At 33.7% G+C, this 23,938-nt stretch overlaps 3 protein-coding genes and 1 pseudogene across 5 annotated transcripts; all 4 read right to left on the reverse strand.

Annotated features, from left to right (window-relative positions):
* Positions 1 to 783: 783 nt before the first annotated feature.
* Positions 784 to 5,085, reverse strand: LOC146934007 (uncharacterized). Its single transcript, XM_085705831.1, has 3 exons — positions 4,590 to 5,085; positions 2,876 to 2,994; positions 784 to 1,226 (listed from the first exon to the last, which is right to left on the reverse strand). Exons 1-3 carry the CDS (start codon positions 4,923 to 4,925, stop codon positions 1,175 to 1,177), a joined length of 507 nt encoding a protein of 168 aa, XP_085561957.1. The 5' UTR covers positions 4,926 to 5,085; the 3' UTR covers positions 784 to 1,174.
* Positions 5,086 to 7,264: 2,179 nt separating this feature from the next.
* Positions 7,265 to 9,683, reverse strand: LOC146934008 (VQ motif-containing protein). Of its 2 annotated transcripts, none has more exons than XM_085705839.1 (2): positions 9,543 to 9,683; positions 7,265 to 7,992 (listed from the first exon to the last, which is right to left on the reverse strand). In XM_085705839.1, exon 2 carries the CDS (start codon positions 7,953 to 7,955, stop codon positions 7,377 to 7,379), a length of 579 nt encoding a protein of 192 aa, XP_085561965.1. In that variant the 5' UTR covers positions 7,956 to 7,992; positions 9,543 to 9,683; the 3' UTR covers positions 7,265 to 7,376. The 2 variants fall into 2 exon arrangements, with proteins under 2 accessions (XP_085561965.1, XP_085561967.1); XM_085705841.1 differs by lacking the exon at positions 9,543 to 9,683 and adding an exon at positions 8,188 to 8,321.
* Positions 9,684 to 11,455: 1,772 nt separating this feature from the next.
* Positions 11,456 to 13,628, reverse strand: LOC146934009 (protein FAR1-RELATED SEQUENCE 5-like; annotated as a pseudogene). Its single transcript, XR_015007626.1, has 2 exons — positions 13,545 to 13,628; positions 11,456 to 12,472 (listed from the first exon to the last, which is right to left on the reverse strand). The product of XR_015007626.1 is annotated as a protein FAR1-RELATED SEQUENCE 5-like (transcript).
* A 324-nt stretch (positions 13,629 to 13,952) lies between these two features.
* LOC146934010 (forkhead-associated domain-containing protein / FHA domain-containing protein) lies at positions 13,953 to 22,002 on the reverse strand. The gene is made up of 12 exons (XM_085705833.1): positions 20,808 to 22,002; positions 20,423 to 20,557; positions 20,187 to 20,331; positions 19,245 to 19,547; positions 18,503 to 18,728; positions 18,151 to 18,317; positions 17,947 to 18,057; positions 17,656 to 17,707; positions 17,423 to 17,529; positions 17,170 to 17,298; positions 16,466 to 16,555; positions 13,953 to 15,590 (listed from the first exon to the last, which is right to left on the reverse strand). The coding sequence occupies exons 1-12, from the start codon at positions 21,965 to 21,967 to the stop codon at positions 15,072 to 15,074; spliced, it is 3,144 nt and encodes a 1,047-aa protein (XP_085561959.1). The 5' UTR covers positions 21,968 to 22,002; the 3' UTR covers positions 13,953 to 15,071.
* Positions 22,003 to 23,938: the final 1,936 nt, after the last annotated feature.

The raw sequence follows: 23,938 nt of genomic DNA on the forward strand, positions 1-23,938 counted from the left end.
TACTAGTAGTTTGTAAGATCTTATCCTAAGTTTTGAATAATTATCAGATTCTTTTTAGGAACACCCCTCAAGTATTCGGTTACACTCCAAATTTTACCAAAATAACCTTTTATGAAATTTCAAATCAAACCCTTTCACCCATTTCTCTTTTCACATTCTCCCTCCCCATTCTCTTCCTCTTCATGTTTTCCAACTCCCATAACACCACCAAGTGTTATTAAGAGCTATGGCTAGTCTATGGAAAACTGAACAAGAAAGATGATATACTCCATCCGTTTCAAAATAAGTGCCGCTTTATACTTTGACACACAGATTAATAAATGGAATGAAATAATCATTGGATATAACGCTTTTACTAAACTGTCAATTGCACAGATAGACTCTAATGTCATATTAAGTTGGGAACTTAATAAGAAAAAGACAAAATTAAAGTTGTATTGAAAATTGTGTGAGAGAAAAGTTGGAGCATTTATTGAGGGTAAAGTTGGAAGAAAAAAAATTAAAGTTGTATTGAAAATGTAAAGTGACATTCATTTTGAAACAATTTTTTTTTGCTAAAGCGACACTCATTTTGAAACGGAGGAAGTACTATGTGAAAGGCAGGAAAGGCGCTGATAAATCTACTCGTCAATTTCAGTTCAAAATATAATGTCATAACTCACGTACATGGAAAGTGATCTCAATTAAATTTAAAAGATTCACTTATGTGTACTCGATTTACTTACACATACGTAAATTGAGTTCACGTACCTAAAAACAAAAATTAAAAAACATATACGTCAATTGAAATTTTAACAGTTGCTTTAGTCTTTAATCATTCATCAAGATTTATCAACTTCAATACATGTTTGTAATAGAGGCGAAGAGTAAGATTGAGAGATGAAAATACAGGGGTTTGTAAAGTTAATATGAGAGGATAATTAACAAAATTTAAGAGCTCATTTGGTTTAAATTTTGGGCGATGAATTCCAATCAAGTATAACCACCATTATCGCACCATTTTCTTAAAAAAAAGAATCATCATCGCAGCCATCAATTGTTGTAACATTAACATAAACAACGTGAGGCCTTCCCAAGAGTCTGACTGATAATGCAGCGACCACCACCATGCAAAACATGGCATTCTACAACACGAGTTCATCATCCATAATGATAAACTGCAACCACTCAGCTTCTATGCAATGCCTCTCACATACTGGTCCAACGTTGTATTGAATAGCTCAGACCTATGAAAATCCATCAAACCATTGGAAAACCTTTATTTCTTTCCAGATAAAATCCCAACAAAAAATTTAAAAAAATAATCCATGAACCCATTAAACTGAAGAAGAATTTTTTTTTTGTAAATGAATAGAGTCATTTAGCAACACTTAAAAATTGAATCAAGCATGAGTACCCAGCATAATAACATAAGCAGCTGTAAAAAAACAACAAAAACATGCAAATATTCAACGGATAAAAAAAGGTCCTCGACAAATTTGGTCATCGATCAGCAGCAAAAAAAAATCAAGGATTCCTCACTATTATTAGGTTCTTATATTGAATTTATACCATCCTTACAAAACATGTAATGTAAGGGGTACCACTTTTTATAAAATAAATTCAGACCTTATATTTTTTTCTTTTTTGAAGATCAAACTGATTTTATTAAAAGAACAAACCAGCAGAAACAGAGAACTGGACCTGCAGGTTTGGACCAAGCCCAAACCTTATCTTTGTCAATGTGGGACTTTGGTTTTTCTTAAGAATGGCACCCACATGCCCAACAATATAAGGCTTAGCGTGTGGATAATTTAGTGGGTGAATTGCACAGATAGACTCTAATGTCATATTAAGTTGGGAACTTCTTCCCTCACGATTCTTAAAAACTACTCCCGTCTGGATTTATCCATTTGGACGGGGAAAACACCTTTCTGTCTGGATTTATCCATCTGAGTGCAAGAAGAAATAGTGCTTTTCCCCGTCAGGATGGATAAATCTGGACAGGAGTGATTGGGAAAATAGTTCCCAGTTAAGTTTCTATATTGAGCCTAACTTGGCCTTGCAAAACTGACTCGTAAAGGCAACTGTTCCACTATTTACAAAGGTTTTATCTTTTTTCAATGTAGAAATTTGGTTTTTCCCATTACTCACTAGGCCCATGGTTAACCAGACATGTTTATCAACAAAGCCGGGATATTGTTCAAGGTGATATCACATGATTTTTCGTTTCCTAAACAAAAGTTACTAGGTTACTGCTTGGTGACCAAAAATTTCAAGGGTGTTTTTGTTTCCACTTTATTTTACACCAAATTGTATTTTTATCCCCAGTTTGATAAGTATATGCAAGACATAAAATTACCCCTGCATTATTTTGAAATATCTGATTTCAAATATATCAACATAAACGACAATGGGTAAAACTTTTTGTTTTTAAAACATTTAAACTTATGATCCTTTAGCATTTAAAAGTAAAAAGATGTTTCAATAATCAAAAGCATCAACAAGCATATTTTGAACAGTCCTTATATCCATTTTCATCCAACAAGAATATAATGAACAGTGTTTATAACACTTGTGAAGTTCAATACTTAGAAACAAAATAAAAATACTCAATTCCCTGCCTTCGCTATGGTAATTTTATCAGTTTCATTATGAAGTGAAAAAGCAAAGGAAAAAAAAAGGGGAAAAGAAAAAGATGATCCATTTGGACGTGGGAGAAAAATAAAAATATTTAAAAATGAGTGTGATGGAGCCACAGACGAATGTTCTTCTATTTTTCAAAGGAAATTGTCCACAGATGATAATATGAGAACAAAGTGAAAAGAGCAAGAATGCCCTTCTTTTTGGTGATTGGACTAGTATGTCATTTAAACAGAAGTGAAAATTATGTTACCTGATAGGAGATCCAGGTGTATAGAGTGGATTCTTGACAACAAATTCAACATACAAATTGTAGATATACTTTAAGGATTCCCGAAGATCACCAGTTCTAGGATGAGTTACCAAGATAATCTGCATTAAGCATGGAAATCATGGCAGTGTTACAATACAATTAGTATTACAAGGAACAATATATGCATATTGCTTCTTTGATTGCTTATCTGAAAGCACAATATGACAACTTTTGTGACTTTTTGCTGTAATATACCTGTTCGATTTTAAAATAGTTCACAGTTTTAATAGTTATGCATCTTACTTTACACAACTTTTAAAATAGAACTCAGAATTTCAGCGAAATCTACCTAAATCAATTATCAACTACCTTCATGTCGATAGCTGTGTGCTGGCAGACCAATGCTAGACATAGATCATAGAATCATAAAATCATGAATGTAAATCAGAAGTTCACAACTACATACCAAATAATTGAGAGAAGAAAATAATATTATTCAGTCACTAGTCTACTTTCCTCACTTCCAGCCTAAGGATTGGCTTACGTATCTCACAATGTTATTTCTTTTCAACCTTCCCCTCGTCCCTCAGAGGCTTTACTATATCCCCTGTAGTCATTTATATATTTTCCCTTATTTTTTCTCCTACTCATCATTCCTCATCAGCACCATAATTAACTCAAATAGCAGTCCCATAAATCTTACTGGAATTACTCTCCAACCCTCTCTGCGTTTCTTCTTTCATACATCTGTCATTCTTTTATATTTTTGTTTCTGCTATTGTGCTTATTTCTCCTAGGTATATCATTTCCTATATTGAAATACAACTAGGGTCTAAAATTTCAGTTACTTTGGCCTTGTATAATTAGGTTTATTGGAGTACCCTACATACAATTATTAGTGTTCGCCGTCAGCCTCTGAATCTTTTCACGAGTCCATAAAAAAAGTAGAGTATTACCAGTTTCCCAAGGTTTCTGCCTTGTTCCACATCAGAAGCGAGTAACATTTTGTTATCGGGGGGTGTAAGAGTAGATTACTCAAATCCTATAACCACTTTAGACTCACAAACATTGAATAATAAAGTAATTGATGAAATTCTTATAACTGAGTTGATTTACAAACATCTAAATCACCGAAGAAACTAGCACACTTGATCATTAAAGCTTATGTATATCTCCTAGATTTTGAGGGTGTTTCGTTTCACTTTTAGATGCCTTAGAAGCAAGCTTATGTATATTTCCTGTCCTATTTTAAAAGTACAGTTCTTCTAACCTTTTATTCTCACAAAAATTCATCTCATTTCCATAACACAGAAAGTTACTATTCAAATATCTTATAAAATGGTTCCGCTATAGGAGATGAAACTTGAACCCTATGAAGCACGGACACAAACACCTGACACGACCCATGACCCTGACACGTCAATTTGAGAAAATGAATTATTCGAAGTAATCACATGTCGTGTTGGTATCAGATATTGACACGTGTTAGACACCAGAAACACATTTGATCAGTGGTGGTGTCGGTGCTACAGAGCTTGAACCTACCAACTTTTATAAAATGGTCTCCACGACTACCAACACAACAACAACCAAACTTAATCCCACAAAGTGAAGTTGGCTAAATAGATAAAATTGCGCCATAATGTTGTATGATAAACTATATATTACAGAGAAGAATGTACTTAAGGATGGATATATTAGGAAAACATGTTACCTTGATACCAGAAGGAGTTTCCATGAAAGTAAGTTTGTAAGTATTAGTACGAAAAGTGTGAAAAGAACAACCTTGGCCAGGTAACTGAGGAACACCAAGGTTAGCTTTCTGGGGACTAGTGGGGTCCATCTTAGCAGTTAAAGATTTGAGGGAAAAAAGAAGACCAAACATTAACTTATGATCATGATGAGGATTCAAAGCATGGGTTAACTTATGATCTCTATAAAGCAAGCAAATGCCATTCCTATTGAAAACATATAACATATGCCCATTGTTTCCCGATGCAGTCGGTGCTGGTGGTGACGGACTGATCTCTGAACCACCAAAGAATTGCATTCTGAAAAATCAGGGGATCGTGGAGTGGAGATCTGTTGCGAATCGTATCTGAAAAATAAAACAAGGATTATTTTCTTTTGATCGCTCCAACATGCACCGTTTTTGAGATTAGTTCCTTCCTTGTTTAATTTTGGTCTTGAATTACAGATTAAATGCAGAACCACAAAAATACTTTTTTTATTTATTTTTGTAAAATTTTAAGAAGTTGAAACAAAACTTCTTTAGAGCAAGAAGATAATAAACTAAATGTAAAATTTAATCTTAAAAATTAGACATTCATGATTTTAAAAACTTAATGGCTTATCTTTTCAATGCAAACATTTATTTTTTAATTTTATTTTTAAATCTTTATCTTGTGCCACAAGTAGGCATTTTCCAATGTTTTTATTTTTTTATTTTTAGGAACTACACCTAAAATGTTATTTTAATGAAACTAAAAATATATTTAAACTTTAACTTCAATGTTAGTTTTAACGATAAATTATTTTTTTCATATATCTAGCCTCTAAAATTCGTTAGCTTCTTGACCGTTAACATATTATGCAGAGTTGTTAAAATGGATGTTATCCACCATACTAGACCCAAAAAGGAAAAAAAAAAACATAAAAAAAGTGATTATATTGTTTTGATCGAACTCTCAGTCAGTTCATTAAAATATACATTTCTTTAATGGAAAATGTTAACTAAAGTCTCTAGGGTACTAGTTAAAAACATTAAATGGTAAACTTATATAAAAGTTAATATGTAGACATTGCTTTTTGAACTAAAAAATAAATGTTCAAATTACAAAAATTGTATGTCTCTCTTCTCTTAATCACGTGGCGTGGGTGACACTCACAATTAGGGGAGAGGGAGAGAGACCAACACTCTTCTATTTGATGAATATTTATGTATGTGTTTGAATTGACAAGAGTATAATAATCTTGGTGCATTTCTTGTCAACAAAAATTTCACATGAATCATATTTTTTTTAGTAAACATAGATTCGTAAAGAAATCGTTGTGTTATTTATATCTTTTTAGTGTATGTTGAAAAGAAAGAAAATAAAAGAGTTGTCACATTGTACACTGTATCTCTCTTTTTTATATAAAATTACATTATTCAAATATTTGGATCAAACTCAATTTTGACGATCTATTTAGCAAACATGACGGTCCACTCCAACAAATTTATACGTGTTAGTCCATCGGATCGAGATGGGTTGGGTCAAATCGACTAATTTGACAACTTTAATATTAGATGGTTTCTCTATGCGCCTTAGAATAAGTTAATATAAGGTTATGTTCTCATCAAAAAAATGTCAATCAGAGTTACGATCCGATAAATCGAGTGACTTTTGAGCAAAACTGAGGACTCTGTTGAGCAATTATGCTAATATTATGACATGATTAAATTGGTAAGCATTGTTCACATATATTTCTTTTTTGGTCAAGTAGCCTAATTTCACCCATAAGATGAATATGCGGGGAAGTCCGACAGTCGAAACTCAACCCCTACGTATATAATACAATGTCCCTTCCAACTAAATTATGCTCGTAGGGACTTGTTGAAGTAATTTTAATGTGGTGATTTGGTAAACCAATTTCCTATATTAATCGTGCCGTGACTAAAAAGAGATATATTTACAATTTTTTTAAGGACAATTCTACAATGAAGCAAATATTTTTCATAATTAATTAATAAAAAAAGTAAATAAATTGAAGAAAGCATGCATTAAATATTGGGTTAAATATGTTTTTGGTCCCTATAAATATACCAACTTTTCGTTTTAGTCCCTCTAAAATTTTTCTTCAACTTTTAGTCCCTATAAAATTTTCAGTCACTACTTTTGGTCCCTATTTTTAAGTAAATTTTTGTATTTTTTAATGAAATTGTGCAGAAATTTATGGCATATTGTAAAAATCCCTCACAAAAAAAATTATAATATTTTAACAAAACATGAATTAAATATGAATTTTTTACCAAAAAAAAATATAAAAATTCATATTTAATTCATGTTTTGGTAAAAAATTCTAATTTTTTTTGGAAGAGGTCCTTATAATATTATACATTTTTCTGCAAAATTTTATTAAAAAATATGAATTCTACGTATGAGTTTACTTTAAACGAGGGACCAAAAGTAAAGATTGAAAATTTTATAGGGACTAAAAGTTGAAGGAAAATTTTAGAGGGACTAAAACGAAAAGTTGGTATATTTATAGGGACTAAAAACATATTTAACCCTTAAATATTTATTTCTCTTATTAAAAATGCTTATCCCAATATATTTTAGTATATTTCTTTAACTCTCCGGTTTCTAGGAAATAGAGACCATGATCATATGCAATTTGGTCTGAACATAAATAAAACTTCATAAATGATTATTTCAGTCAAATTTAAACTTGTATTCTTCAGAGCGATTTGTCATTACATACTTCATACATATAAGGTAAAATAGTTGCATCCTCAAGATCATACTTTCTCACATGCCTTAGGAGATGCCAGTGGAAACAAGTTAAGCAATTCTGGTTCATTGAAGCCACTTGCTTTAGACCTGGGTGATGGATGCAAATAAAACCGTCTCTCTTTGATAGCTTTCTCTTCTTCTTCTATGTTTATTTCATTTATCACAGACCCTTGTTTCTTTTCATCTTCCATAATAGTTAACTGAGAGAACAATGTGGAAGGTGTGGTAGGGCTTGGAAGAAGACTAGAACTTCCACTACCTGATACAGGACTTGAAGGAAAGCTAGAATTTCTTGACTTAGAAGAAGGTGATGCACCTGGTTGTTTGTGATATTGAAGATTTGGTTTAACAATCTCAAGTTTTGGCTTCATGCATTTCCTTCTTTCATGGAGTTTTGGTGGTGTTCTCTTCGTAATAGGTGCAACCTTTGTAGTTTGGTCTTCCTTTGTTGCATTGCCTTCTGAGGGACCTGTTAATCTTTGCACTACTTCCCTAAATGCACCTGTGTTTGTGTGAACAAATGTTGTTAGTGGTTTACAATCACCTGTTGTTGAACCATGTACTGGTGGCTTCTCCATTCCCATCACAATCAGATTTATATTCGCTTGCCGTACACCTCACCTACAAATATTCATGATGATTATATTAAAACTCAACTATATAAGCAAAAGCATGAAATCATGATCCATGACATACTTGAAGATGAAACCGAAAAATGCAATTTGTATGAATGATTTGATCAGTAATTATTTCTATATATTGAAAAAAATTCAAGTCTCAAATCAGTCAGAGATCAAGTCTATAAACTATCCTCACCTTACAAGCTGATTTTGTGAAGATAACTCAGCTCAAAACCTAAGATGATATTAGAGTTTATAGGACACTATATTTTCAACGAACCAAGCAAAACATAAGAATTTCAATTAAAATATTTGCAATCAACATAAGAAGAGGAGAAAAAGCACTACACCAAGGAGTCCTATGTGAAGAGAAACAAAAAGAAGGTGTTGTGTATATGACTATAGATCCAAAGATAGATTTATTGTAGCAGAAGAATCTAGAGATTAATGCAGGATTAAATCAAAAATAATTTCATGACTAGATCATAATGACCCCACATGTTCTTTAGAATGTGAAAGCAAAATGCTTTGTGCCCTATTGAAAGCATGTCATATCAAATAATTCAGGGTATGTCTTATCAATTTAGATTCGGGAAGAGTTTTTTGGAGCTATGTATATAATCACGGGACATGTTCTTGAAACTATACTATGTGTCCCTTAATAATCATGTTCTAGAAAAGGGTAGGCATTTGTTGACTGGTAAATTATGTTTATCTTATAATAGAATGTACCTTAGATTAGATTTTGCAACTCATAACACTTTATGCCCAACTGTTTATTACCTGTTTATCTTTGACTCTTGAGGTCTTAGAATTGGACTTGCCTGTCTGTTCTTTTCTATTTCTCTCTCATTTAATTAACAGAAATTGATAACTCACTAATTTAGCAATGGATAACAGACAAACGGTTAACTTTGGCACCTCCAATAATGTTATTTTTCTGTTTTAAAAAATGTTTTACACATGTAATAATTTTATATGTCGTCCCAACTTGAGGAAATTGGATCCTCTACTGCTATTGTTGTATGATGCAGTAGTTGTCTAGACCATTAAATTATATTCTCTCAAAATCTAATGCTCTCTACAACTACAATATCATACAACAACCATAGAGAATCCGAATTCCGGGTTGAGAAAATGCATGTTATAAAATTTCCGCACATTGCAAAGCTATTAAATCCTATTTAGTTTGGAGTCAAGCAATCTCTAATCATGGATTACAAATAAAATTTGACTTCTTCCACCATTTCTCTTATGAATTACAAACTTGATGTTAATTTGAACCATTAAATTGAGAGGAATGAAGTAAAAAAACAACACAAATATACAATTCCTTCAATATTCATTTACTCCTATTGTGCGGTATCAAGGGAAAGGGCTTCTTATCTATGCATCATTTCATTTTCCACAAATATAAAATGAATTCAAAACAATTAACGAAGCTGACATGAATCCAAACCACATGATACAACAAACAAACACATCAGCTTTAAAAAAACCATAATTAAGAAACATAGAAAACTAAAATGAAAGGAAAAAGTAGTTGCCTACCTAAGATGATTTGATGGTAGTAAAGTAAACGCTGCTGCTTTTCTTGTAACTTAATATAATCCAAAGAAGAAAATAAGATGAGAAAAAAAAAAAGGAAAAAGGAAGTATATAAAAGTCTGAATGACAGAGAGAATCCTATAACAATTAGAATGGAAGTGAGTGTAGTTAAAGATTGCTTTCTGGTACAAGGTTGTGAGCCAGTTAGGACAAAGAATCTATGACCTCAAAAAAGCAGTCTAACCATTTAGCTTTGCCACATCAACTACCTGTTGTAAAGGGCAATGGACCACACAACACTTTCCTTCCAGCAACTGCCAAATAAAGATTTGCTTAACTCATTCAAAGAGAATAAGTGATTCTAAAAAAAGATAATTGCAAATTAAGGATTTTTTTGCCCTTTTTAAGATAAAATTAATAACCGTCTATCTTGAACAACTCCATCGGTAATTCACTTTCAAAAGGTAATATATCTATAAATATATATATTCAACATTCAAGCTGTAATTTAGAAAGTCAACCATAAAATTACAGGCAAGCAATCTGTTATCTCAAACTTTGTTAGTAACTAGGAAAAATTGACCATTATTACGGCCGTCAGAATTTCATGAATAGAATCTAATAAAAAATACCTTTTGTCTTGTTGCTTCATTCAAGAGGAATTTGGCAAGAAGTTAAACAAAAAATGTAGGCATAAAATAAAAAAGAGTCACGCTTAGAACTTGCAAATAGCCTAACCTGAAAAGTCATTAAACCAAACCATGGAGAAAATGAACAATGAATAAGCAAGTAAAAGTCATACCAAACATAAATATTCAGCTTTGCAAAAAATATAAAAAGACATGTCTTTATATGACTCTCCCTTTCTCTACATATAAATCGATGACCTTAAAAAATATATTTGCGCGTTATATCTTCCATTGAGACACAATAACGAGGAAAACATATTGTAACTATGTCTTGTTGTCTCATTTGAGGATTAATTTCATAGCGAGTCCAAAAGATTTAAGCGTGAGATACTTTGTGGGCATCTACTAGAAGTCAAAGACCCTAATTACAGCGAGTTAGCTAAACAAACATATTATAACTAAAAAATAGAAACAAATTGAAAACGACCGATCAAAGTAGAAAGCAAATCAAATTGGAGTCATCCTGAGCTGTCTCACCAAGAGTGAGTGCGCATAAAAAATACAGAACTAGGTCCTGTTAATTATTCTCAAAAAGACTCAATAACAAATACTAGACTCATAGATCCTTATGCTATATTGGCAATCGAATAGTGAAAGGTAATCAATGAACAAAATCTCTAACAAAGAAACATGGCAAGAACATGCAGAACATACATCAAAATTTTTCACGAACTCCACCTTTGATGAATACAGAAGGTGATTTTTATAATGAGAGATGCAAATCCGAAGCCCGAAATGGCACATCGAAACCAACATAGGTGTGCAGGGAGTGCACGACCGTGAATTAAGGTGGCGCAGTTGTGCTTATGCCTGTGCTAAACAATGACAACTGCTAATATGAAAAGTGCACATTCAACTGCGCTTAATTACGACATCAAATGGTGCTGGCAATGCCTACCGTAGTTCGTAGTCTTTGCATGGTCATGCTCATTCGTTGGTAGTTGAAATTGACTCCCTTTCTCTCAAAAACACTCCAGAAACAGCTCTATTTTTTCTAAAATCACACTTCCCACTAAAAAACACAATAAAGTTCACCCAAATTCCTAAAGATACGCTAGCAAAATGTCATGTGCGACTCATTATTTATAATGAGAGAGCAAGAGAAGACACGTAGATCAAATAAATGAAACATATCTCATCTTCATTGTTCCTCGAGTTTGACGGGTCAGACTGGAGGTTTCAGATCTCAAAACACTAATTTCCCATCACATTGATATCTGTATCTAGCTTTCACAGCAGTATATGTGCTAACAAAATTAAGTTCCTGGTTAGGTAACTATACCTGTCCAATATATACAAAGATCAAACTCTGGATTTAACACAAAACCAGAAAAATTTAAGGAAAATTCAAGACTCAAGTACCCTTATTCTGGCATATTACGATCGGTGTATGAGCTTTATACCCCCACTTATAGGATTCTGTTGTTTCATCATATAATAATGCTGCCCTGAAGATCACTGCTCCTCGATGATGGATAAATCTTGAAAACACTGCTAGTGGTCTGTGTGAACAATTTGTGCAATATGTTGAATCAAGAGAAACCACATCACCAAAATACTCATAATCAATTAGCAGCCTTGCATCTGCCCAAAACACATTGGTGATTCGATCGTCAGCATCTAATTGATAAGCACGGTAGGAAGTTGGATCTTCAACCAACTTTCTCTGAAAGTATTGCAATAGACAACCAACTTCCCCATTTACCAAGCTCGTCTTCCTTCTTTTCCGGATATTATTCTTTTGATCAGGGGGAGTATATCCAACGTCACTGCTACCTACCACCTCTTCACTCATCAAATCAAATGGCGTCCTTTGTTGCAAACCGTCATCATCTGCTAGATCAATTTGATGGCTTGAACGTCTAAAACTTTTTCTTCAGATGACAACATATGAGTCGTTTCTCGTAGATGTACAGTGTGGTTATGTTCTTCCACAAAATCATAGACTGTAATTTTTCCATCCATATACTTAATTCCTATCCTTGCTCGACAATTTGTTCTAGTCTCCGGTCTTGGATTGATTGTTTTGTAACCTCGCTTGTCTGGCTATCGCAAGCCTTCTTTGCAACAAACAAACCTACAAGAAATAATTGAGCCATCTTTTTTCTTGTGTGTATATTGTTTCCTCGCACCAAATCCAAGTCTTCCACCATAATCAACCCAGAACTTCCAAGCATCTTCAATGTTATCGAAAACCATACCCATCTTTGGCTTCCAATCTTCTTGCATCATGTATCAACAATCCTACATTTCTCAAAATAAAAAATAAAAAAAAAAACATATTTATACATGAATAGCAACAAACCAATAAAAGAAAACTCATTCCATCAAGCATCAATTGTATTTCGTTTTTTATGGAAAAAAACATTTTATTTTCAACGCTCAGTTCAAATATACATCATTTATAACCCATATAAAGTTGTTTGCATTGACATTGTAAAAGTTAGATGAAATAAATAAATGTCATGATAATAAATTATTTTAGGTTGAATAAAAATTTGTATTTTGTTCTTAGTCCCTTTAAATTGTGGCTATATCAGTCAGAGACGACTGCTTGACTTGCTGATTTCTGCTAAATGGGGAGAAACGAACAGGAATTGGCAAAGATGCATTCCTGTTTTAAGTCGTTGGACCTATTGTAGTCCCATGTTGCTAAGGTTCCTAGATTGTTGGATGTATAAATGTGATTGGGCAACCTCATGTTATGAGCTATCTCGTAAGATGATAACATACCCTAGAATGGGTATTAAAAGCAACCAAAAATATGGTCAGGTTGCTCAAGTCAATTACTGTTCTTATCATGGATAAATTTTACTGTTTGAAGCCTTCTTTCTCTAAGCATGTACCCACGCGTTCATCATACAGCACTGGTAAAGGGAAAAGTCAAGAAGGGTCAACAAAATGAGGTTTCACCTTAGTGAAAGCGAGAGTTAATCATCCAATGGAGGATTACCATGTTGTCGAGTTTGTGCAAATAGAAGGTAAACAGACTGGGTTTATTATCTGTTACTTTGCGATGGCCACTTGGGGGACATTGTGCCTTTGTACTAACAGAAACATCTATTTTCCAACATTTTAAAGAAACATATCTAATTTATGCTCATTTATGCTTTTGATATAGAAGATCCATAAACCCGAAAATCTTAGCAATAAGAGCAAACATACAAAAGCTATGACATGCAACAAAACCTAAATGTGACAGTTTTATTAAGACACTAAAGAAGACTGTACTCACCTTCTGCGACGAAAGATTCAAACAGGGAAAAATGAAAAACAGCGGCAAAAAAACTGACATTGAAAGTATGGAATTGGGTACCTCAGTGTGGTTTTCGGATTGCCAAATTCTATTCAGCGCCAAAAACTCACGCGTGGCGACCGTGTCATGAGTCGAACACCTGCGTTAGTTTAAAAATATACTTACAAATAGAGCTTTTTTTTATCGACGAAATAACACAACCATTGAAACTCACTCACACACAAATAGAAGGTTCCTTTCTCGAGCAATAGAACAATAGTTTCTCTTGGCTATGTTAATCTCTTCACCATACAATAATTGATCTATTCGACCATTTCACACATTAAAAAATGTGTATAAATAAAGAACAAATAATCTATTTTTACTATACTACCCTCATAAGTATACACACAAACTAATCTTACAATCTATTTGAAATCAGAGGAAGAGGATATCAGGTGAAAATGCTAGCCGAAGAGCTTAAGGAAATAAGAGAAACTGTCAAATGTTTATTGTTGATGATCTATAAAATATTACAATTTTGTTCTATTTGTAGAGTCCACAGAGCTTATTAACTGCAAACTGACACAACTGATTTACAATCACTAACCATACTACTAACTGACTAAAATGTTTACTTCCCACACAATCCAATGAGCCTTTTTGGAGTTTATTACTTACAACAAATGTTATTGAATTGAACATTGATTAATGATACAATATTGATCAATGATACAATATACAAGGTAAAGCCTTAGGAAGCCAATATAATATACCATGCTGCATAAGATTTTGCCAAGTTCAGAGTATTGTCAACCCCACTTGGACCATATAAGATATGACACCGTTGGTCTATTGGACTTTTTAAGCCAAACATAGGGTCTATTGGCAGCAACCACCTCTTGTTCTGTCGCTGGTTTCGAACGCTGATCATCAAGATCTAGCAGAAAAATAATAATTGCAATGCTATACACAATTCATCTAATTACCATAGGTCCTACCTCGTTTTCTTTTGAGGCTACTGCACAGTTTTTATTGTCGAGCTGTTGAATGTAACCATCACTTTCAAATCCTCCAATAGAATCCTTAATCAAAACTATAAGAAATGCTACTGATGGTCCTTCCATTCCGTCTATCGCATTTTGAAGCAACCAGGTGCTCAGAGCAACTGTGATTGGGACATGAGGCAAGAAAGTGTATCAATAATCCGTCATGCCTAAAATGGACTGAATTACATGAGGTTGAAAATACCACTTCCTGCTCTAAATATAAAACAATTTGTTTCACACAAGTCGTTGTTGGATGAGTCTTAATCAGTTTCTCGTAAGCCAATTGCGCGTCTTGAGCAGGCTATGCCTTAAATAATATTTGCCGATTCAACAAAAAAAAGTCTTAATCAGTTTCTCCTGACAGGAGGTCAACAGCTTTGCTCTTCAATCTTAATATCTCAGATTTTGCTTGACATTTGCAACTGTTTCTGAAAGATTCAAAGCCACCCTTGCATCTTGCGACCAGATACCGAGACTCGACTCCCCCAACACCAAAGTATTCGTGTTGACTGCTCCATAATTACTGCTTCCTGCTCCTAATTTTTGCTTCTTACAAAATTCAACTGTTCTGGGAAGAATCAACTTGACTCCAGAGTGTCTCAGCATATGCCTTCTCTTCTTCCTTCTCCTCTCCAACACAATTGATTTCTTCTATTTCTTCCTCTTCCTCGAGAATCTCTTCCATCATTTCTTCTTCAGCTTGTTTCTCCCCTTCTCGCTCTGCAAGTTCAGTCATTACCTCTCTCATTGCAAGCTTTGTAGCTGGCTTATCTAGAGATCCATATTTAGGAGCAGGAACAACATATGGCAGAACAATATCATCTAATTTTGTGCTTTTAGCTTTAGGACATTCATTATTTTCTGATGGAGGAAAAGTAAATATAATCCCAAGTTCATAATTGCAAATATGAAGCCCAGAATTCATAGATGGGTCTCCTTTGTGAGGTCCATCTGCTTTTGTACCAAATGGATTTGAAATTTGTCGACCCCAGGCAGCAGCACTAAAATTATGAGACCCACAGTATACCCAACCAATCGAAGGCACCTCCCCCCTAGACCAGAAGCATCTACGCACTACCTGCATTTTTTTCATGTAAAAACACTTAATATGTTTGTAGTACAAGGAGAGGAAAACAGAGATCAGTTTAATAATTGAGAAGCTAATCACCCAAACCACGATTTAACTCTTCCAAAGTGAGGAGTTCATATTAGACTGAAAAGTGAAGCATCTCAATAATCTGAATAATTAATGAGAAAATCATAGGAGTGATTTTAACAAGTTCACATCATTTTTTTTTAAACAATCGATATTAGTGTTGTTAGTGATATTAGACATTAGTGATGGATTTGGATTCTATTACTTTTGTTAGAAACTTGACAGTAATTTATTCAGATAAAGAGACAGAACTTCCAATAGCGCAGGACAGAAAACGGTGGGGTAGCTTTGGCAAATTGAAAACTATTATCATAGCACAAGCAGCAAAAGAAAAAAACAAACAAAAAACACTAGCAAACAAAGGAAACAATTCAACTATCAAAGGTCAGTCATCTGGTGAAAAATGCCAACTCATGAGGATTACTTGGGCATGAAACATGGCCAAAGCACTGGCCCGTATCTTGTACTGAATTTATCTATTTATTTATGTGCATATATAGGGGGAGACTAAAGTTTCAGCTGTTAGGTGATAGCACATGAAAAGTTTTATATCTAACAATAAATATTGTACACACACACAAGCCCAATGTCCAGATCTTTTATTTATTTCATGTTGACACATTATTGTTGCATTTGCTTCTAAGCTGACGAATTAATATGATCATATTGACTGCTGTATGACAGATATAACCTAAATGTGTTTAAGAATATGTCGAGATCAAGAAAACATGCACCAAAAAAAAAAACTTTTGAGTATATTTTCTGTAAACATTTAATCATCAAAACATAAGAGTTACCTTGGTATGCATTGGATGCCCTACTCTTTCACGGGGATGAGGGATGGCATCATGAAGTACATCTAAAGTCTTCAACCTTTGCCATGTTCTCTGTTCAAATGGAGAGAATCAGTTATTTACAAGAAAGCATCTATAAAATCAAAAGTTCACCTCTTTAAGATAAATTCTGAAGAAAACAGTTCCAAAACGATTTCCAAAACCAATCAAACATGAACAGCCATGAGATGAACAGCATTTATATGCGTGGAGTCAAAGATAGTCATGAACCAAACTCTTGCAGGTCCTCTCCTGAAGAGGACCCTACAATAATATGTCCTATGACAATGTTTCTCTCTCGCTCCCCCCCACATGATCCTGCCACCTAAGTTAACTCACGAGAGGACTAAACCTATCTTTGATAATTCCAGGCGTCTTAAATGCAGCTATTTCTCTAGTAACTTTCTTTTCATGAGGGTACTGGTACACCTTAATTAATAGTTAAATATGTCCAATTGTTCTGCTTAACTGAAATATTACCACAGCAAGTTATTTTTGTATTAATATTGTAATCAAAGGGTCCTGCGAAAATTACTGACCATCATTCACTGACATAACCAGTTCCCTTATAAATATCAAAGGTACCAAAGGAATGTAACTTGAAGAATAATTGCATACTCTAAAACACAGTCTTTACCCATTCAAAGCTGATAAGAAAATAATATTACCTCTGAGAAACAAAGAATACGTCTTGAAGGCAAAATCCCATTATAAGCATTCTTCACTCTTTCAATAGTGGGGAAAATAATCTTAACAGAAGGGTTCTTCAATTCTTCCCTAGCATTCCAGCAGCCCCACTGTCAAAACAACATTACATTTATGAATCGGTGAACGCAAAAGTTTAATAAATCATGTATCTAGCAGCAGATATGTAAAAAATTTCAAGCAAATCCAATGGAAAAGCAAAGGCCTTCAAATTACTTCAGGATCAGACTCCTCTGAATCAAAATGTTGCAGTGATTTCTTCCCAGCAGCAGCAGAAAATGCAGCAAGAAATTTTGAATTTACAGAACCAATGGAAGAAGCACCTGATAGACAGAAAAGACCAAACAAAATAGTCCAAAAGAATGGGGGAAAAGGTTAGCTAGTTGATTTGAACTTCTAGTGAGATAGGGTTGGCATTGTACTCAATAATATTAAAAAAATGGACTTACCGTATACAATTTCAGAATCCAATGACTCAGGCCATCTATATTGATTCAGAACCTATTACAAACAGTAATAGTAATAGTAGATAATTGGATATTTCAAAAGTTATTTCAGCATAAACTCAATCCATATGCAAGAAGATTGGAAAGTGTTCATGCAAAAAAATAAATAAATTATAACTCATTAAATCCAACCAAACAACAAAGGGAAATCAAATATAACCTTGGCTCCAACATTAAAATAAGTGCAACCACTTCAATCAAAACAAAAAGTATTCCCATTTTAGTGCTACTTACCTCTTGTAATCTCCAGAGTCCATAATGTCTTTGAATTGAAGCAATGAGAGAGCAAAAAGCAGCAATTTGTTCGGATTGCATCATCTTTGACATATCTCGAAAATGATGTCCCTAAAAGTTCACAAGACATCACTTTTATAAATATCAGGTCACATATACACAGACAATAAACAAGTCATCCTATAGAAGACACATTCAACACACCTCTGACACATTCAGTATCAGTTGTACTTTCAGGCTGTTTTCTCCTAAGGCAGCTGCAAGGGCATCTTTTGGACAAACATATCCAGAAAATGAAAAAAATCCAGCATCCCAAAGAGGAGAAACCCATTTCGCTACATTTCTAGGCAGAAAACCAAGTTGAACACAATCTAAAGAAAGAAACAAAAAGACATTATTTATTATTTCTTTTACTGACAGCATGAACAATATAACTGTTAAGTCAAAAAAAACAAAAGATCAAGAAATAAAATTAAATTTGAAAATCATATCATAAATGAGGAATGACTGATTCAACATACATGACACAAAAATTCTGAAGCAATGTAGACTATACCTCCCTCAGAAGTTTGATCAGATTTGGGAACAAGAACGCTAACAGCATTTTCATCAGCAGGCACATTGTGATTTCTTCTTAAAACAATCTGAAACCTCCCATTAGCATTCTTACAATACTTTCCAAGGACAGAAGCCAGTGCTCTTAAACCTGCACTGTTTGAGTCTGCCACAGCACGGAAAAGATGGCTCAAACCAACCACAGATGCTACAACTGAGCCAAGAAACTACAAACGAGATGACGAAATGTACTGCAATTAGTGTCTATATAAGAGTATACAATGTAGTAAAAAAATCCAGAGCAGAAAGCGGCGCGGAAAGTGGCTTTTATTATAGACTCTGTTATTGGGAAAAACTAAGTAAAAAAATAAAAAATTGAATTGAATTTTTAGAATACGAGTAGGCTATTAAATAATTAAATGAAAAAATAGATTAGACCATACGAAAAAAAATTCTTCAATTTGATTTAACTTTCTTTATTTTTTCAGAATTTTGCATTATAAAAAAATTATAATGTCAATATTTTGTATTCAATCGTGATACGTTTAAATAAAAAAACAATTTATGCTAAAATCCTATACTAAAAAGAAAATAAAAAAAATAAATGAGTAGATTTTTAAGACAGAGCCGTGAAGCTAATAATATTCAAACCCATCTATAAGTTGGGCGGGTGCAACTTTCAAATATTAAAAATCAATAAAAAGTTTATGGCAATATCTTGCATGACATACGGAAGTACTTACAGAAGAGGACTGATAGGATTCCAACAGAACAGAAGTTCTATTAAGGTGAATTCCAGGTACTGAAGCAACAAGATGTCCTGTTGCACTTCCAAAGTCATATTTTGTGAGCTGAGTAATCCAGTGGGCCTGGCTGGGTACATCAATAACAAGTGATGCCATAAACCCAGCCAACTGAGCAGCAAAATCACATTTTGAGTTTCTATGAATTTCATCATCATCTATTTTTTGGAAAAGTGAAGCATAATCAACCAAAATAGCACGAGGGAAATCTTGCCACCATATAGTGTTAGTCACACTATTCCACTACATAGCAATAAAAACTGATCAAAATATTGTTATATTAATGACATAAACATAGCATAGTAATAAACTTACTATTCACATGATAAAACGTATTTAAATAGCTATGTATCTTTATTCTTCACCATAGAAAAGCATTAGTCTAATTTCTAACCCACAAACAAAGCCCAATCAACCTTATATTTGATCATGCTAGAAAAGGGAATAAGTACGTTACTTCTGATAGAATTTGGATACAGGAAGACCTCAAAGGGACAATATTCCTAAACTAGAAACATTTCACCAATGAGTGCAATGAACCACCAGACATTTTATGTCTAAGTTAATAAATTAATCGATTACATCCCAGGAAAATAACACTTTGCTCAACAACAACAACCAAGCATTATCCCAATAAGTGGGATCGGCTACATGGATCAAACTACGCCATAATGTTCTAACATAAATTATATCTCGATCCAACTCATTAATCGCTAGATCTTTCATAATAGTTTCTCTTATAGTTTTTGTAGGCCTGCATCTAGTGATTTGACTATCCTCCATCTGATCTACTCTCCCTACTAGAACATTTATCTCTCCAAATTGCAAGATAAACATTATATGTATTAATATTAACAACTAGAAATTAGGCTAATAAAATACCTGTTTTTCCACCAAATTAGCAGATGTAATGATAACTCGAATACTATCTTCTCTTTGTAGAACAATCAACTTCGGGTGATGGCAAGCTATCCCATGTCTCTTGCGGTCTTTGCCAAATGCTATAGTTTCAGGAAATGGAGGATGCCTAGTATCCAACAAGAAAGTAAATCACCAGAGAGGAAAAAAAAATTAAGCTGTATGTTCCCACCACTAATCAAAAAGGGAAAAATCCTTACACTACAACTAGGTTAGGATAATTCTGGTAAGGCACAGATACTCTTTCATCAGGCTTTGAACTCCAACATTTCTCGGTATTCTGACATGCGATTGTAACCGGCAGATGATACGGAATCTTGCAATATGTCAAGAACCTAGCAAGATAACTTAGTTAGGATTGTAAACATAAACAACTTCAAGTGTGGAAGTTCACACATGATATTGAGATATCCACCAATATAAGTGTAATGAAAAAGCACATAGCATGTTGCAAGCAAAATATCAAACATGTAAACACAAGGAGGCAAGAAAAAGAAACACAAATCAACAACCAAAATGGTTTGAAAAACGATAAGAATATCAGCAAAGGAAAATAATACAATGGCAAATTTTAGGCAACCCCACCATGGTATGTCACTTGTAAACGTTGCAATAAACATCCTTGTGACGCTTTCAATAGGATGAATAAGTTCAGTGAGTGATATAGATTTATCAAGACCTGATGACGAGTCATGGTTCATATATTCAAGGCGATTCAAATAAAAATTCTTCCCCGGAGGTGGATAAAAATCATGTTGGTTTGTGCCCTGCTCATTATCGCTATCAGAAGAAACATTATCCTTTTCTATAGAATCTGACACTGTCAGATTCAAATTCTTATCACCAAAAGCATTAACATAATCAACTCCCAAATGTATCCCTTTACCTTCACAAAGTAAACCCGAACTAGACTGCACAACATCAATGGCAGTATCTTCCCTCGCCCTCTGCGCTAACTCGGTACCAATTTCAAACTTATATCCACATTGTAAATCCGAATCAGAACGCAAAATACAAGACAAAGGATCATGACTAAGCAATATATCTCTACATCTATCTACAAGAAACTTGGCCCTCCCAAAAACTCCATCAAATTTTGAATCATTGGCCTTCACTGCAAAAACCCTCTTTCTCCGTTTATCACTTTGTGAATGCCCTGAAAACGTTAACCCATCAATTCGACCATCAGAATTTTCAATAATAATTCTCTCCACAACAAACCCGATCCGATTCCCAATCTCACACGAACCATTCCAATTTCCACAAGCAAGCGAAACCCTATCTCCTTCCATTAATTCCACCGCCATTCCCTTTCTAATTTCCACACCGTTAACAAAAACACCATTAGAAGCTTCTAGAATCGGAAAACCCTCACTACCGCAAGAAAACATCATCACTCTTTTCCTGAACTCATGAACAATTCGAGATTTGGAATCAATTGCAGACCCAGTGTTTGATAAAACGCCACTGAGAATGTAGAGTTTACGAAGCGAACCGTCAAAGAAGATCTGACAGTGACGTTTACTAACACGACGGTCATTGAAGACGAAATGGCAGTCGTGATGCTTCCGGCCGATCGAGTAAGGTTGATCGGCGTGAAGATGCATGGTGGTGCAGAGTGAAACGATGCCGTTTTGGGAAGTTGAGAAGAGAGGGAGATGTAAATGGTTTAAAACGACGGAGGCTGAAGAAGGAGGATTGTGTGAGAAGGGTCTCTTGTCGTGGTTTGAATTTGAATCAATCATGGTGATGAATGATTCCAATTCGAATTGGAAGAGACAAATGAAATGAAACCGTTATTATTATATTTGTGAAGAAGAAGTGTGCTGGGGAATTTTCATTTAATTGTTTTCCCTCCAAATTTCTTCTGATTTTCATTTTTTGTACGGTTACTACAAAAATTCATGCGGTTATATTCGAATCTATTATTTATCTATGGTTACATAAAAAATATTATATTTGCTCTTATTCATAGAGAAAATTTCTTTTTTTAACTTTCCCATAAAATACTTAGATCTCTGTTCCTTACCTCATTCCCAACTGAAAAGATTAAAATGCCCCTGCGTAAGTTAACTTACGCTTGTGTTAATTCTGTGTGATTTAGCTGAAAATTCACACTAAAAAACCCAGATTTCTCACTTTTTTTTTATCACCGGCTAACATTATTTCAACCAAAGTGGGACTCATTAATTATTTATGACAAAAGTGTAATCCAATTATCCACATGACTACCAAAGTGGAACCCATATTAATTATTTTTGACAAAAGTGGGATCCAATGATCCACATGACTTTGAATTGACAAAAAGCAGCACCATATGACTTTGAATTGACTCCAGCACTACAGAAATAACAAAAAGAAAGCAACGTGAGTTATTAATTGATTATATTAGTTTCTAAAGTTGGAAGAAGAATTACTATAACATCTTGCTTCCTTTCATCATGTGATGCGTCATGTGTGGTTTATCGTAACACAAATACCTAACAAAACCATCATGTGAACACATAAAGTTAAACCTTATTTTGAATTAACGTGAGTCACGTGAGGTATAACACCTGCGTGAGTTAACTCACGCGGGGGTATAGCATCCGCGTGAGTTAACTCACATAGGGGTAATTTTGTCTTTTAAGTTGGGAGCGAGCATTTTATGTTGGGTAAAGAGCAGAATTCAAATACTTAAGGGTTAAATAAATAAAAGGTCACTCTAAATATACCAACATTTGATTTTAGTCCCTCTAAAATATTCTCTACGCTTTTGGCCCTTCTAAAATTTTCCATCTATGAAATTAATTCATACTTTTTATTCAACTCATGTCTAAACTTCATATTTTTCAATGAAATTTTTCAGAAAATGATAGAATATTATGACAATCTCTCCAAAAAAAAAATTATAATTTTTTAACAAATCATGAATTAAATATGAATTTTACTGTTTTTGGTGCTAAAAAATTCATATTATGTTAAAAAATTCTAATTTTTTTTTTTTGAAAAATATTGTCATAATTTTCTACCAATTTCTGGAAAATTTCATTGAAAAATATGAAGGTTAAACACGAGTTGACTAAAAAACAGGGACTAATTTCATTAAAGAAAATTTTTGGAGGGACAAAAAGCCTAAGGAAAATTTTAGAGGGACTAAAATCAAATATTGGTATATTTAGAGGGACCATTTACTTATTTAACCCAATAATTAACAACAAAGTTAAGAGTATTTAAAGAAAATGGGTCAACAAACTTGTCAAGCTAGGCATCTCAATCTTCAGCATAATATGCAAATAAAATCTTGTGCACACCATCAAACAAGGCTTCAACACATTTGCTGAAGCTAATATCATAGAAGAGTATACCCCAGTACACTTCTACTTCACACCACAATTATATGCTTTTAGACCAAGCACCATACCAAACCAATGGCAACTAATCAACATCAGAGACACCAAATGCTATGCTATAAATAAATAATTTCAAATTACACAATCAAACTCGTAAAACATTGCACTGTGAAGCTCACGTTGTAAAATGTAAAATTCGGGCAATTCCAGAACAATAAAGATTATATTACAATTCATATGGAGTTTTAGTTTGCCTGGTATCCCAAATATTTTCCAGTAACCAAATTGACAGTTAGTGTAAACTGTCCTCATTCAGTGTCAATTGTTTCACTTACACCACACACAATGCCGTAACCAACAAGCATCAAAATTGTTGAGCTCTTT

This window comes from Medicago sativa, chromosome 4, assembly GCF_051527215.1.
Source record: "Medicago sativa cultivar Bolivia chromosome 4, Bolivia_mono, whole genome shotgun sequence".
Classification (NCBI taxonomy): Eukaryota; Viridiplantae; Streptophyta; class Magnoliopsida; order Fabales; family Fabaceae; genus Medicago; species Medicago sativa.